Source organism: Sinocyclocheilus rhinocerous, unplaced genomic scaffold (assembly GCF_001515625.1).
Source record: "Sinocyclocheilus rhinocerous isolate Xijiao unplaced genomic scaffold, SAMN03320098_v1.1 scaffold665, whole genome shotgun sequence".
Lineage (NCBI taxonomy): Eukaryota > Metazoa > Chordata > Actinopteri > Cypriniformes > Cyprinidae > Sinocyclocheilus > Sinocyclocheilus rhinocerous.
Genome location: NW_015659086.1, coordinates 18,138 through 32,883, shown reverse-complemented (window position 1 = coordinate 32,883; position 14,746 = coordinate 18,138). Strand labels below are relative to the sequence as shown.

General features: G+C 34.7%; 2 protein-coding genes across 2 annotated transcripts in view; one reads left to right on the top strand and one right to left on the bottom strand.

The window, feature by feature from the left end:
* Positions 1–653: 653 nt before the first annotated feature.
* On the bottom strand, positions 654–7,214 carry LOC107723308 (RING finger and CHY zinc finger domain-containing protein 1-like). The gene is made up of 4 exons (XM_016531872.1): positions 7,132–7,214; positions 5,062–5,091; positions 4,693–4,813; positions 654–1,329 (listed from the first exon to the last, which is right to left on the bottom strand). The coding sequence occupies exons 1-4, from the start codon at positions 7,194–7,196 to the stop codon at positions 1,198–1,200; spliced, it is 348 nt and encodes a 115-aa protein (XP_016387358.1). The 5' UTR covers positions 7,197–7,214; the 3' UTR covers positions 654–1,197.
* Positions 7,215–13,124: 5,910 nt separating this feature from the next.
* Positions 13,125–14,746, top strand: part of LOC107723293 (potassium voltage-gated channel subfamily V member 2-like) — an 11,475-nt gene continuing 9,853 nt past the window's right edge. The window contains exon 1 of the mRNA XM_016531859.1: positions 13,125–14,305. Coding sequence (XP_016387345.1) covers positions 13,241–14,305 — 1,065 coding nt within the window. The 5' untranslated portion in view covers positions 13,125–13,240. The remainder of the gene's footprint in view (positions 14,306–14,746) is intronic.

Sequence of the window (14,746 nt, the reverse complement as noted above, 5' to 3'; positions counted from 1 at the left end):
TCCCATCCACTGACATTATATGACTGACAGACTGCAACGGTTTGAGTTAAAAATCTTCGTTTGTGTTCTACTGAAGAAACAAAGTCACCTACATCTTGGATGCCCTGGGGGTAAGCAGATAAACATCACATTTTCATTTTTGGGTGAACTATCCCTTTAAGGCCTGTTCACACCAAGGACGATAACGTTAAAGATATAGTTCTAAAAATCGTTCTCAATATTAAAGAATAGCAGAGACCACACCACAGCTATAACGATAAAGGCACAGAGAAACGATATAGTTGGAATCATTTTCAGAACAATTTTTTCCAGCTGATGAACGATAAAAACATTGACAGCCAATCAGAATCAATCCTGCTATAACGAGCTCGAGAGTTTAAAGTGGCAGACGAGCATTTGCTTGGAATAAACAGACGATATCGTCTGCTGGTGTGGACGCTAATATAGTTATCTTTATATTTATCATTCTTGGTGTGAACGGGCCTTTAGAAATATCATCAATTTCTGGAATCATACTCAATGAATCAATTAAAAAGAAGAATTACAGAGGACGAGATTCCGTCTAGAAGACAAGCTTAGCTTAGAGAACCATTGAGAAAATAAGAACCTAATTTTTTTTTTTTTTAAATAAGATTATAAAAAAATATGCAATGTGATCATTTTATTTTATTTCTGTAATACAATGTTTGTTTCTTGTCCAGCATTAATCAATAAATAGCATTAAATCATTTTAAAATGAACAAAAGTTTGGCAATGATGTACACTGGCCCTGAATGAATATCAGAGCCCATGCTGATTCATTAAATTAAGGATACTTTTCCTTAATATAAACCAAAAATGCTCTTGGTAGATAGAGGATTCAGTCAACAAAGCAGATTATCCTCTCAGCACAGGATTATCTTTAACATTCTTTACGACAAAATGAATGTGGAAGTCAAGAAATATATAAGTTGTGAATCTAACACACCTGACTCTGCACAGTTTCCACGACAGAAAATTAAAGAAGCCTCAAATATGCTCTTATCCTTTTTAATCAAGCAAGAAAAATAAGAGCAGTTGTACAGAAATGTGAGAGGAGAGCTTGTATTTCTATATATCAGTTCTATAAAAGCTTAACTGAGAGATGATTTCTGAGCCTAAACATCACTCGTGGTGCTCCGTGTCGGGCTCTTCTTCAAGCGGCTGCTCCTCAGACTGTCATGTGTTTACAGCAGGGGCCGCGATCAGCCCACCGTCCTGCGCAGTGTTGTAAGAGCCACAGGAGCTGCATTTCATGCCCAACACGTGGAAGGAGACAGTGCAGTGAGCCTGGCAGTCATTGCATATGATCTGTGAACATAAAAACACATACATACATAAAGTGTAGCTGACTTATAAGGGGAAATCTCACAAGAACAGGTCATATTTCAACGTAACATCAAAGGAAAAAAGTAAGAAATTATTCAATTAATTATTCAAATAAAAATGTATATTTTTACATAAAAGGTAACCAATTGAATAAATGAAACCAGATTTAGGGCCATTTATGATTGTGACCCACACTTTTTTGTCATTCGCAATAATTGTATCTATTATTCTAATTTGTGTAAAACAGTAAAAAGTATTATAACTATTGTTTGTTATTAAATCAGTATAATTAAAGGCTAATTCTACCATGAGGAAAAAATATTACAATTATTTTTTCTTTCTTTTTATTTGCATAACATTAATGAGAATGCAATTTTTATTTCAGAAATAAGAACTGGTGAATCAGAGGAAATGTGCTTAACTGTCATGGGGGGAAAATATGGTCCCACAAGAGGTGTACTGTAATTTTATTTTGCAATATATTTAAAAACGAATTATTAACAAAACTACTATAAATAAAACTACATAATTATAGAAAATTATTTATGAAATATGAAAAGTCCTAGAAAAGTCAGGTTTTAAGAAATTCCCGTGTTGTTATTGTTACCTAAAGCTATTATAAATCATTTTTGTTCACTGAAATAAAATATAAATATTATATGAAACACTCAAATTAAAATGAGGAGTGTTTCCATGGCAACAAACTGAAATAAGTTAAAAACTAAAATTACTCAAACTAAAACTGAAATAAAAATAAACTGAAAATAAAAGTTAAATAGAAATGTTAAAAAAAACTAATAAAAAAGACAAAAGTCTTAAACTGAAATTAAAATGAAAACTAAAAATATAAAAAAGGTAATTCAAAATATTAATAAATACTATAAAAGTATAAAAATAGTTCTAAAATAAGACAGCAAGAGATTCACCTTATAAATGGCAGAAGAAGAAAAAAACTAAACTACTGAGGCCACATGCTGTAAGCTAAAATAATCATTCTGAGCTTCACAGTAAAATGACCAAACTAGATATTGCCACATCCGAGCTGAACCTTTGGCATTTTAAAACTGCAGGATATGAGCACAGACTCATAAACGAACATTCAATTCTGCTTGTGTCTGCATTGCTCCTCATTTGTACGCTCATTTAGATAAAGTGTCTGCTAAATGAATATATGTAAATGACGGCTCTGTTACCTTGACTGTAGTGTCCCGGTACTCTGTAGGCATGGGAGACTGGGCAATTTCCTTATCTCTCTCTTCCCAGAACTCCTTCATGTTGAAGGCCGAATGCATACACAGAGGACAGCGGTAAGCACTGCGGGACAGACAACATAAACTCGCCTCTCAACATTAGAACATTATCGTATAAGCCTAAGACGGGTTCTTGGAGTGCAGTGAGGATCAAAACATGTAAACACAGCTCAGAGGGGCTGTTACTGTGCAACAGATGAGTGTGACACTTCTTAAGTTAATGGAAATGTCAGTATGAATCTATGCAGAATTAGCAACAAGTCATAAGAAATCATTAATGCAGTAGTCACAAAAAAAAACATCATTCCTTACCCAGTTATGCACATGTCCTCAAAGCATGTTCTGCAAGCAAAACAAAAAAAAGTGTTTTTACATTAAATCACATTCATTTGATGACACATGGGTCAGGGCACCAGATGGTACGCACTCTGTGATCTTAAACATAGGATTTCAGCATTTTTAATAGAAATGATACTTCCTAGCAAATATATTTAAGATAAATTTAAAAGTGTTTAAGAGCATTTAAATACAATTTTGTGACTTTGAAGAATCTCTCATGACTTTTTATCATTGACAGATATTTGTTCTTGTTTTAAGCATAAACTCACTTAATTTTGTTCAAGTTTTCAAGACTATACACTGCCGTTCAAAAGTTTGGGATCAGTAAGATTTGTAATGTTTTTTTAAAGAAGTCTCTTCTGCTCATCAAGGATGCATTTATTTGACCAGAAAAGTTTAGAGTAGGGATGTGCGGCTCTAGTCGACTAAACGGTACAGCTCCTACTAGTCGACAAAAAAAACAATAGTCGATTACACGACAGAAAAAAAACAACAACAACATGATTTTCATTCAAATTACCGTCATTTTAACATTGCATCTAAAACATTTTAAATAACAAGTAAAAATAAAACGTTTGAAAAATAATATATTATTTTTAAAAGTTTATCTGGACGGAAACTACATTTTTACCTCAGACCTCACATGCGTTTTCTTCTTGTCAGTTGCGGCGAGTTCAAAAATGACCATGCGAAAGACGAAGGTAACCAATTGAATAAATGAAACCAGATTTAGGGCCATTTATGATTGTGACCCACACTTTTTTGTCATTCGCAATAATTGTATCTATTATTCTAATTTGTGTAAAACAGTAAAAAGTATTATAACTATTGTTTGTTATTAAATCAGTATAATTAAAGGCTAATTCTACCATGAGGAAAAAATATTACAATTATTTTTTCTTTCTTTTTATTTGCATAACATTAATGAGAATGCAATTTTTATTTCAGAAATAAGAACTGGTGAATCAGAGGAAATGTGCTTAACTGTCATGGGGGGAAAATATGGTCCCACAAGAGGTGTACTGTAATTTTATTTTGCAATATATTTAAAAACGAATTATTAACAAAACTACTATAAATAAAACTACATAATTATAGAAAATTATTTATGAAATATGAAAAGTCCTAGAAAAGTCAGGTTTTAAGAAATTCCCGTGTTGTTATTGTTACCTAAAGCTATTATAAATCATTTTTGTTCACTGAAATAAAATATAAATATTATATGAAACACTCAAATTAAAATGAGGAGTGTTTCCATGGCAACAAACTGAAATAAGTTAAAAACTAAAATTACTCAAACTAAAACTGAAATAAAAATAAACTGAAAATAAAAGTTAAATAGAAATGTTAAAAAAAACTAATAAAAAAGACAAAAGTCTTAAACTGAAATTAAAATGAAAACTAAAAATATAAAAAAGGTAATTCAAAATATTAATAAATACTATAAAAGTATAAAAATAGTTCTAAAATAAGACAGCAAGAGATTCACCTTATAAATGGCAGAAGAAGAAAAAAACTAAACTACTGAGGCCACATGCTGTAAGCTAAAATAATCATTCTGAGCTTCACAGTAAAATGACCAAACTAGATATTGCCACATCCGAGCTGAACCTTTGGCATTTTAAAACTGCAGGATATGAGCACAGACTCATAAACGAACATTCAATTCTGCTTGTGTCTGCATTGCTCCTCATTTGTACGCTCATTTAGATAAAGTGTCTGCTAAATGAATATATGTAAATGACGGCTCTGTTACCTTGACTGTAGTGTCCCGGTACTCTGTAGGCATGGGAGACTGGGCAATTTCCTTATCTCTCTCTTCCCAGAACTCCTTCATGTTGAAGGCCGAATGCATACACAGAGGACAGCGGTAAGCACTGCGGGACAGACAACATAAACTCGCCTCTCAACATTAGAACATTATCGTATAAGCCTAAGACGGGTTCTTGGAGTGCAGTGAGGATCAAAACATGTAAACACAGCTCAGAGGGGCTGTTACTGTGCAACAGATGAGTGTGACACTTCTTAAGTTAATGGAAATGTCAGTATGAATCTATGCAGAATTAGCAACAAGTCATAAGAAATCATTAATGCAGTAGTCACAAAAAAAAACATCATTCCTTACCCAGTTATGCACATGTCCTCAAAGCATGTTCTGCAAGCAAAACAAAAAAAAGTGTTTTTACATTAAATCACATTCATTTGATGACACATGGGTCAGGGCACCAGATGGTACGCACTCTGTGATCTTAAACATAGGATTTCAGCATTTTTAATAGAAATGATACTTCCTAGCAAATATATTTAAGATAAATTTAAAAGTGTTTAAGAGCATTTAAATACAATTTTGTGACTTTGAAGAATCTCTCATGACTTTTTATCATTGACAGATATTTGTTCTTGTTTTAAGCATAAACTCACTTAATTTTGTTCAAGTTTTCAAGACTATACACTGCCGTTCAAAAGTTTGGGATCAGTAAGATTTGTAATGTTTTTTTAAAGAAGTCTCTTCTGCTCATCAAGGATGCATTTATTTGACCAGAAATAGAGAAAAACTGTAATTTTGTGAAATATTATTGCAATTGAAAATAATGGTTTTCTATTTTTAATATACTTTAAAATATAATTTATTCCTGTGATGCAAAGCTGAATTTTCATCGGCATCATTACTCCAGTCTTCAGTGTCACATGATCCTTCAGAAATCATTCTAGTATGCCGACTTATTATTAATATTGGAAACAGTTTTTCTGCTTTTTTTTTTGGAACCTGTGATACTTTTTTTCAGGATACTTTGATGAATAAAAAGTTAAAAAGAACAGCATTTATTCAAAAAATAAATATTTTGTAACAATATACACAACCATTCATAAGTCTGGGGTCAGAATTTATTTATTTATTTTTTTAAAGAAATGCTTTTATTCAGCAAGGATGTGATGAATTGATAAAGTTTTAATAAAGACTTACATTGTACGGAAAAGTTTTGTGTAAACTGTGTAATGTCAAATTGTCTTACAATAACTCTACTGGAGCGATGCGTAATCATATTCAATACAGGCAGGTAGGCGATAGCTTAGAGACTAGCCAAAGCCAGCAAATGTCAATCACGTCATTCACGCGCCGTCTATTCCTCTAAAGAAGACTTAGGCTTCTTTGGTAGAGAATTACCTGTGCAATAATCATGCTGTCTAATCAGCATCTTGATATGCCACACCTGTGAGGTGGATGGATTATCAATTTTCAGCATCATTACTCCAGTCTTCAGTGTCACATGATCCTTCAGAAATGCTTAATATTTTTTTGGAACCTGTGATACTTTTTTTCAGGATACTTTGATGAATAAAAAGTTAAAAAGAACAGCATTTATTCAAAAAATAAATATTTTGTAACAATATACACAACCATTCATAAGTCTGGGGTCAGAATTTATTTATTTATTTTTTTAAAGAAATGCTTTTATTCAGCAAGGATGTGATGAATTGATAAAGTTTTAATAAAGACTTACATTGTTAGAAAAGATTTCTATTTTAAATAAATGCTTTATTCAAAGAATCCGGAAAAAAGTATCACGGGTTCCAAAAAAAATAAATAAATAAATAAAAAGTGTTGCGTTTATAATTTTGTTCAGTGTATATATTAAGCAGCACAACTGTTTCCAACATTGATAATAAATCAGCATATTGGAATGATTTCTGAAGGATCATGTGACACTGAAGACTGGAGTAATGATGCTGAATATTCAGCTATGATCAGAAAAATAAATTATATTTTAAAAGAATATCAAAATAGAAAAACATTTTTTTAAATGGTAATAATATAGTGTTTTTTTTTTTTTTGTATTTTTTGGTCAAATAAATGCAGCCATGATGAGCAGAAGAGACTTCTTTAAAAACATGAAAAATCTTACGGATCCCAAACATTTGAACAGCAGTGTATATCTTCATTTTGCATAACAAGTAAATGTATCTTGATTTAAGGATCTTTAGATAATTTGTATTGGGGAAAAAATAGATGCATGCAATGACTATGAATTGAAGACTTTCTGCTTTTAACTTAATTTGTGGAAGGGTAAATTAAGATTTTTTAAAATGCGCAAAAACCCAGATTTTTAATTTTTCATATAATGACAGTCAAATAAATTTAGTCAAGTGTGTCCAAACCGGTAGTGAATATTACTAGTAATAATCAAACACTCACTTGTGTAGCAGATGACCGCAGGGGAGCACATGAGCCCCTATTCTGGACGTGTGGATGTCCTCCATACATACAGGGCAGTTCTGCCTAGATAAATGCTAGAAACCTTTATTTAAAAGTCCTTTGACGTTCGTGCTCGGGGTTCTCGGTCTATTCCACTGAATTACAAAAATATATGTATTTTCTTTTAAACATAAGAAAATTATTTTATTTTTTTTAATTTAATAGTTTCATAGTGAAGCTTTAATTTTACGATTGTTATGAAAAACAGAATATTTTTGAAGATACTAATCCATGTAAAGTGAAATCTACTTGATGTGTAGTCCTAATGAAATGAAATATGTAGAACTGCATTATATTTCCTGACCCTATACGGGCCATTCATGGGATTCGGTAACATTTCAACTTGGAATATATATACACATAGCCTATCTATCTATCTATTATAGACTATATCTATCTATTAGCCTATTGACTTATTGACTATACTTATTGAGTTGTTACACTAAATGAAAATGAGAAATATTGCTTTGGCAATAAGCTGAAATAAAATAAGTTTAAAGTTTTTTATCTATCTATCTATCTATATATATATCTATATACACTGCCATTCAAAAGTCTGGGATCAGTAAGAATTTTCATGTTTTTTAAAGAGTTTCTTATGCTCACCAAGGCTGCAAATATTTGATCAAAAATACAGAAAAAAAAAACATTAAAATTGTGACATATTTTTGCAATTTAAAATAACTTTAATATACTTTAAAATATAATTTATTCCTGTGATGCAAAGCTGAATTTTCAGCATCATTACTCCAGTCTTCAGTGTCACATGATCCTTCAGAAATCATTCTAATATGCGGATTTAATATCGATGTTAGAAACAGTTTTTGCAGAAAAGCCACATAGAAGAACCACATAGAATTTTCTTTTTTTTAGACAAGTTCTTAACCAATTAAGTTTAAAAGTGTTGTTAATGCCAAAAAAAATCTATCGTCTCTAAGCCAACCATCTACTCTTTTGCCTGATATGATGTCCTCAGCTCTCCCTCAGCTCTGGACAGTAAAACTCTCCCAAAAATGGTAAGATCCCTTGGTAGCCAACTATTCGAGATATATTTAGTTTTCACAATTTTTTTATATATAAAATTAAATTGTTCACAGGTAGCTTTATAAAATATTTAAAGGGGTCATATGATGCTGCTCTTAACCAATTAAGTTTAAAAGTGTTGTTAATGCCAAAAAAAATCTATCGTCTCTAAGCCACCATCTACTCTTTTGCCTGATATGATGTCCTCAGCTCTCCCTCAGCTCTGGACAGTAAAACTCTCCCAAAAATGGTAAGATCCCTTGGTAGCCAACTATTCGAGATATATTTAGTTTTCATGATTTTAGATATAAAATTAAATTGTTCACAGGTAGCTTTATAAAATATTTAATGGAATCATTAAGTTGTGTAAAAAAACAAATTAAGAGCCCCTGACGCTATCTGGTCAGAATAGTCTAAAATAGGTCAAAAATAAGACGAATATTATTACTAATATCTTAGTAATAAGATATTATTAAGATATTACATGTCTATTACAAGGGATCTTTGTCGGGCTTAGGGATCAGGGAGATTGAGCCTTGTCTCATAGTTGTGGCCAATTCCTTTATTTTAATACATTAAAGAGAAAGGAAAAACTGAAATCGCATCATATGACCCCTTTAATGGAATCATTAACTGGTGTAAAAAAACAAATTAAGAGCCCCTGACGCTATCTGGTTAGAATAGTCTAAAATAGGTCAAAAATAAGACGAATATTATTACTAATATCTTAGTAATAAGATATTACTAAGATATTACATGTCTATTACAAGGGATCTTTGTCGGGCTTAGGGATCAGGGAGATTGAGCCTTGTCTCATAGTTGTGGCCAATTCCTTTATTTTAATACATTAATTAAAGATGCTGTATGTAGGATTGACACCGAGTGGTTGAACTAGGTATATCAAAATATTGGAGAGGGTTTTTTTCACCCGGCCCCTCCTCCTCAGACTTGACGCACACGCAGGTTGCCAGATTGACGACACCAACAGGAACGAGCGCACTTGACGATGAATGAAATGAAACGCGCTGTTTTTTCGAGAGGCTGCTCGCTGCAGAGCAAATGGGTGGAGCTTACGTGTAGCTCCCCCTCGCTAGACGTCCAGCGGGGAGGAGCTACACGTAAGCTCCACCTCTTTTGATCTAGTCTAGCTCCACCTTTATGGATCTAACGTTAGTAAAGCGACACTCATTTCGCTACCATAGTGGCTGTTAAAGTTAATGCAAGCCCTTCGTCAGATGGATCTTTAACCTAATGGGGAATTTTTTATTTTTTATTATTTTTATTATTATTATTGTTGATTGGGTCAAAGTAACTATCCGGTTACATCGGTCTCATCCGCTTCCAGCTATTTTTAGCTGTGCAAAACAGCTCGTTTTGCTGCTTGTTATTGCAAACTGGGGTTTATTACCATATTATTTTTATGTATCATCTTAATTATGAACACACTGGTTTGTAATGCAGTTCTACCGTTTACTGCACGGTGTTATTCATCTCATTATTTCCCTTTAGCGGCTAATGAACGTAAGTCTCGCCCATAGGCTTACTTCCGCGTTGAAGAATAAGGTGGATAAGACTTGCATGGAACGACATGCTGACATAGCTAATGTTGCCTAACCTTTCTTTAACATTTTTGATGATTTCGTGATTTTTCGGCAGTTTCTGTTACTAATGTATGACTAGATTATCTGCGCACCCCTGCTTTCTTTTTACCAACCACATTAAGGCTATGTAGGCTATTTGCGAATTTATCTCAATCATAATTAATGTAATAAAGTATGCTCCTAATATGCTATTTGTTTTTAAACGTGGGAACTGAGTTGCCCTTGCAGGTGTGATAAATAAAATGATCACCTATTTGTTTGTCTTCTAACTTATTCCTTTTAAATGTACACTTAGGTGCACCTTAAAATGAAAATGCAATTGTAGCATATGCACAACAGTGTAGTTGTGAATATAATTTAGTGGAATATAATTTTGGATGGACTCAGTCCACGTGATTGTCTTAATCAAATGGTAATAAGTAACCTACCTACCTGCCTGCCCAGGTTACTGGTCTGAAACCAGCCACGGGTCACACCAAAGAAAAAACAAGAGGACAAGTGTTGGCAACCATTGCAGGAACATTTATTAGTAGCCTGGGAGTGTTACTTAATTTACAATTTATGAGTCACATTCTTCACTGCCCTCAAGTGTTGCTGTATATATTTTATTTCTATTAACCTTTATTAGCAAAACGTACGGCTAACAATCTTCAATCTAGGAACACAATAATAGGATACAAGACACAAAATTGAATATCAAGTTTCAAGAACACTTTTTTTTTCCCCACAAAACTTTAATTATTATTTTTTTTAAACCTAAAACTACAAGGCAATACAAAACAAAATTTAAAAAACAATATTTACCCAGATCAACCCCATCAGACAGTTAGCTTGTTAAAGGTGAGGGTCATGCAGGCAAGACACAAATTTTTATTTTGTCATTTATTTCCTGCAAGAAAAACTCCTTGTCTTCAATTCTCTCAAAGGTGAAAAGGAAGGGAGCCCGGATTTTGTCCTCATCCATTTCACCTTCATGGAAAATAGTGTCAATAAATAGGTCCCGCATTATGGCCAACAAGGCATCATCCTCGGTCATCCTTAAGATCTGTGGTAAGTGAACTTTCCCAGCAAAGTGGGGTCTGTTTTCCTCCACCCAGTCACAGGCCAGCAGAATCTGTTTCATCACTGCCGAGTCCTTTGTGCAAAAAGATAAGACATTTCAATAATGATGTAATTAGTCAAGTGCTGCTCAAGCACTTTTATGGAGACTAAAGTGTTCCTGGTGGTTTCACACCTAATTCTTCACCTTAATTCTTAATTCGTTTACAGTTAATGTGTCTTTTCTTCTCCAGCTACTTTTTTTCTGACCATATTGACCCAGTGAGCATTTCGCTGTCCAGTAGGCATGATTTATTTGAGCAATTTCTGCATTGCATTACTTTTGAATATTTCTCATGGGCATTTAATCCGTGTAGCTCCTCCCCGCTGGACATCCGTGTAGCTCCTCCCCGCTGGACGTCCGTGTAGCTCCTCCCCACTGGACGTCTAGCTCCACCCATTTGCTCTGCAGTGAGCAGCAAATGTTTTTTTCCGCCAACTGGCAACCCGGGGTGACGAAAACTGGCGGTGGGCGGGTTTCACAAACCAAAACAGAGACCGACATTCCGGCACGGAACGCACATTTTCAAAGGAGAATAACTGACTGTAGCATTGTTTTTCAGATAAACATGTTAACTTAGCATGTTTCTTAAATATCTGCAAACATATTGTGGTATTTTTATGCTTTAGTAGAGTCAAAAACTTACATACAGGGGTGTGAAAAAGGGTTGGCCCCCTTCCTGATTTCTTATTTTTTTGCATGTTTGTCACACTTTAATGTTTCAGATCATCAAACAAATTTAAATATTAGTCAAAGATAACACAAGTAAACACAACATGCCGTTTTTAAATGAAGGTTTTTATTATTAAGGGAAAACAAAATCCAAAACTACATGGCCCTGTGTGAAGAAGTGGAGAAAAAGTCATAAACATTGTAGCAATATAAGAAGCACATGTCAAAAATGCACCTGCGAAGTTAACAGGAATTATGAGCTCAGTAATTAAACTTAACAACACACTCTTTTGACAATTCATAACAATTTTGGTGAATTATTGGCTAATTTGTATGAATTTAGTGGTGGGGTAGAATTTAGAATTTTTTCTAAAGATCCTATGTTCCATTGGATTCACATAGTACGAATTCATATCAAATCTCCACATCGTTAAATAGGTATGTTTTCTCATGAGATCAGGTTGGAACTTAAGGCTTGAAAGTCTTAGTGACCCGGTTACCTTAAGTGACTTTATCTGGCATTATCTGTCCTGCTCCTACCATTGTTTACAAAGCTAGATTCATGTCCATTTGAATTCGTTTTGATTTTGAAGTCAGATAAACACACTGCATACATTATATATATGTGTGTGTGTGTGTGTGTGTGTGTGTGTGATTTGGTGTCAATTATAATCATTAAATAATAGTGCTAAATTATTAATAATGGCTTTAATTGATTTCTGAAGGATCATGTGACACTGAAGACTGGAGTAATGATGCTGAAAATTCAGCTTTGCATCACAGGAATAAATTATATTGAAAATATATTTAAATAGAAAACAGTATTTGAAATTGTAACAATATTTCACAATTTTACTGTGTTACTGTATTTTTGATCAAATAAACACAGCATGGTGAGCCTTTAAAAATAAAAAAAAATCTTAATTACTCCAAAATCTCTCTCTCTCTGTCTCTGTCTCTGTCTCTAATGCATAGTTTCCTAGTTTCATTCATGAATTCCTTCACGCCCACTAATTCCTTTGTCTGTTTGGGTACTTGTTTAAATCTTATTATTATTATCCTGTAGTAAATATGGCACTCCATTTCTAACTACTGTACTGTGGCTAAAGAGCCTCTAGTTTAGAATAAGTTTATGAATAAGCAATTGGGTGTTGAAGGGGGTCTTAAACTCATCTGTAACTTGGTAAGAGCATTCATTCATCGACACATGGCAAGCATGCCATTTCAAAGAACTTAAAGGATGATGACACTTAAGTTGAACTCTTAGCTCCTTATAGAGAGCATTAGAGCTCTGGTGCTGCCTCCTGCTTGCCTCTTTATACTTAAATAGGATAGATTTAACGTCAGTAAAGCTCTGAGATTTACAGGTGCACAGAACACTAGCTATCCTCCTCGTGGAGGATAGCGGAGGACTGAAAGGATATTCAACTTTCAGAGAAACAGGAGACAAAGCCTCTTTCCCAACTGCAAACTAGCAACCTCTGAGTCAACAGACGACGCTGTTCCGTTCACTAAACTGTGTTTGTTAAAACAGTGGAGCTCTTTAGGCGAATTACAGACGGATATCTATGAAATCTTTGGTGACGATGAGGAGATTGAGAAGCATTCAGAACCAACGTTGTGGTTTGTAAAAGCATCACCCAGCAGGAATTGCATGCTTAACCTCAACGTTGGTGGAAAGTCCTACCGCATCACCTACAAAATGGCAGCAAGATACCCACAGAGCAGAATTGGCCGTCTGGCAACCTATACGGACCTCAACATGAAGTTGAACCTCTGTGACGACTACGTTGTGAAGGACAACGAGTATTTCTTCGACCGAGATCCAGACATCTTCAACAGCATCTTCAACTTCTACAGGACCGGCGTGCTGTGGATCAAGGACGAGCTTTGTCCGAGGAACTGCTTGGAAGAGATCAATTACTGGGGCGTTCGGATCAAATACTCGCAACGGTGCTGTCGGATCCTGCTCGAGGAGAAACACGACGAGTTGTGCGTACAGCTCAAGGTTCAGAAGGAACTGGAGGCGGAGGTGGATGTCGAAGAAAATGAGGAGGCATTCAATGACATGTTCCTCGGCGAGACGAGACGCTCGCTTTGGAACTTCATGGAGAAACCGTTCTCCTCAGTACCGGCGAAACTAATGGCGGTCGCCTCAAGTATGTTTGTGCTGGTGTCGCTGGCTACAATGACTTTGACTACGGTAGAAGAAATGGAGAACATGGCATCTAATGAGTTTAGCGGAAAGACATTTGGAGAGTTCGTAGAGACACTGTGCATAACCTTCTTCACCGCTGAGTACCTGCTGCGTCTAGTTTCAACCCCAGATATTGGTTGCTTTGTTAAAAGCATGCTGAACGCGGTTGACCTCATGGCCATCCTACCGCAGCTTCTCCAGTTCGTGCTCGAAAGCTTTGAGACCTTCAATTCTGGGACACAAACCACTGACATGGAGACTGTTGGTCAGATGAGCAAGGTGGGACAAGTGTTACGAATCATGCGACTCATGCGTATTTTTCGTGTTCTGAAACTGGCGCGTCACTCGACGGGGCTCAGAGCGTTTGGCTTCACGTTGAGGCAGTGCTATCAGCAGGTGGGATGTCTCTTCCTCTTTATCGCCATGGGGATCTTCACATTCTCCGCCATGGTTTATACCGTTGAACACGACGTCCCTCAAACCAAGTTCACCAGTATTCCACATTCTTGGTGGTGGGCATCTGTAAGTAAACATTATTTCTATTAATCATGCAGATATGATATAGTTGATGTTGAATATAGTTAAATTACTCACCCTCATGTCTTTCAAAACCAGTATTATTTTGTTTTTTTTCTGTAGAAAACACAAAAGGAGATATTTATAGAATGCAACAGTCAGGTTCTGAAAGTAAAATTCCATTCCTTTTCTCTATCCAGGGATGGGCATATCGATCCAAAGTATCGATATATCGATACTGACGCGAGTATCGAAAGTATCGATACTCAAACAAAAAATATCGATACTAAGGTGTGTTTTATTTACCAGTGATTTTGTTAATTTAACAACAAAATAATTCGTACAATATGCATTGAATTGGACGAATAACCTTTGTTAGCGAGTAATTGTGTAGGATAGAACTATTTTCCTGCTCATCTGAACACATGCAAATGTTGCAAGACAGAA

Coding starts and splice junctions, on each gene's coding strand:
- LOC107723308 (XM_016531872.1), bottom strand. CDS start 7,196: ATGGAGGACATCCACACGTCCAGAATAGGGGCTCATGTGCTCCCCTGC. Junction 5,092..7,131: donor TGCGGTCATCTGCTACACAA/GTGAGTGTTTGA, acceptor TTTTGCTTGCAG/AACATGCTTTGAGGACATGT. Junction 4,814..5,061: donor GAGGACATGTGCATAACTGG/GTAAGGAATGAT, acceptor TCTGTCCCGCAG/TGCTTACCGCTGTCCTCTGT.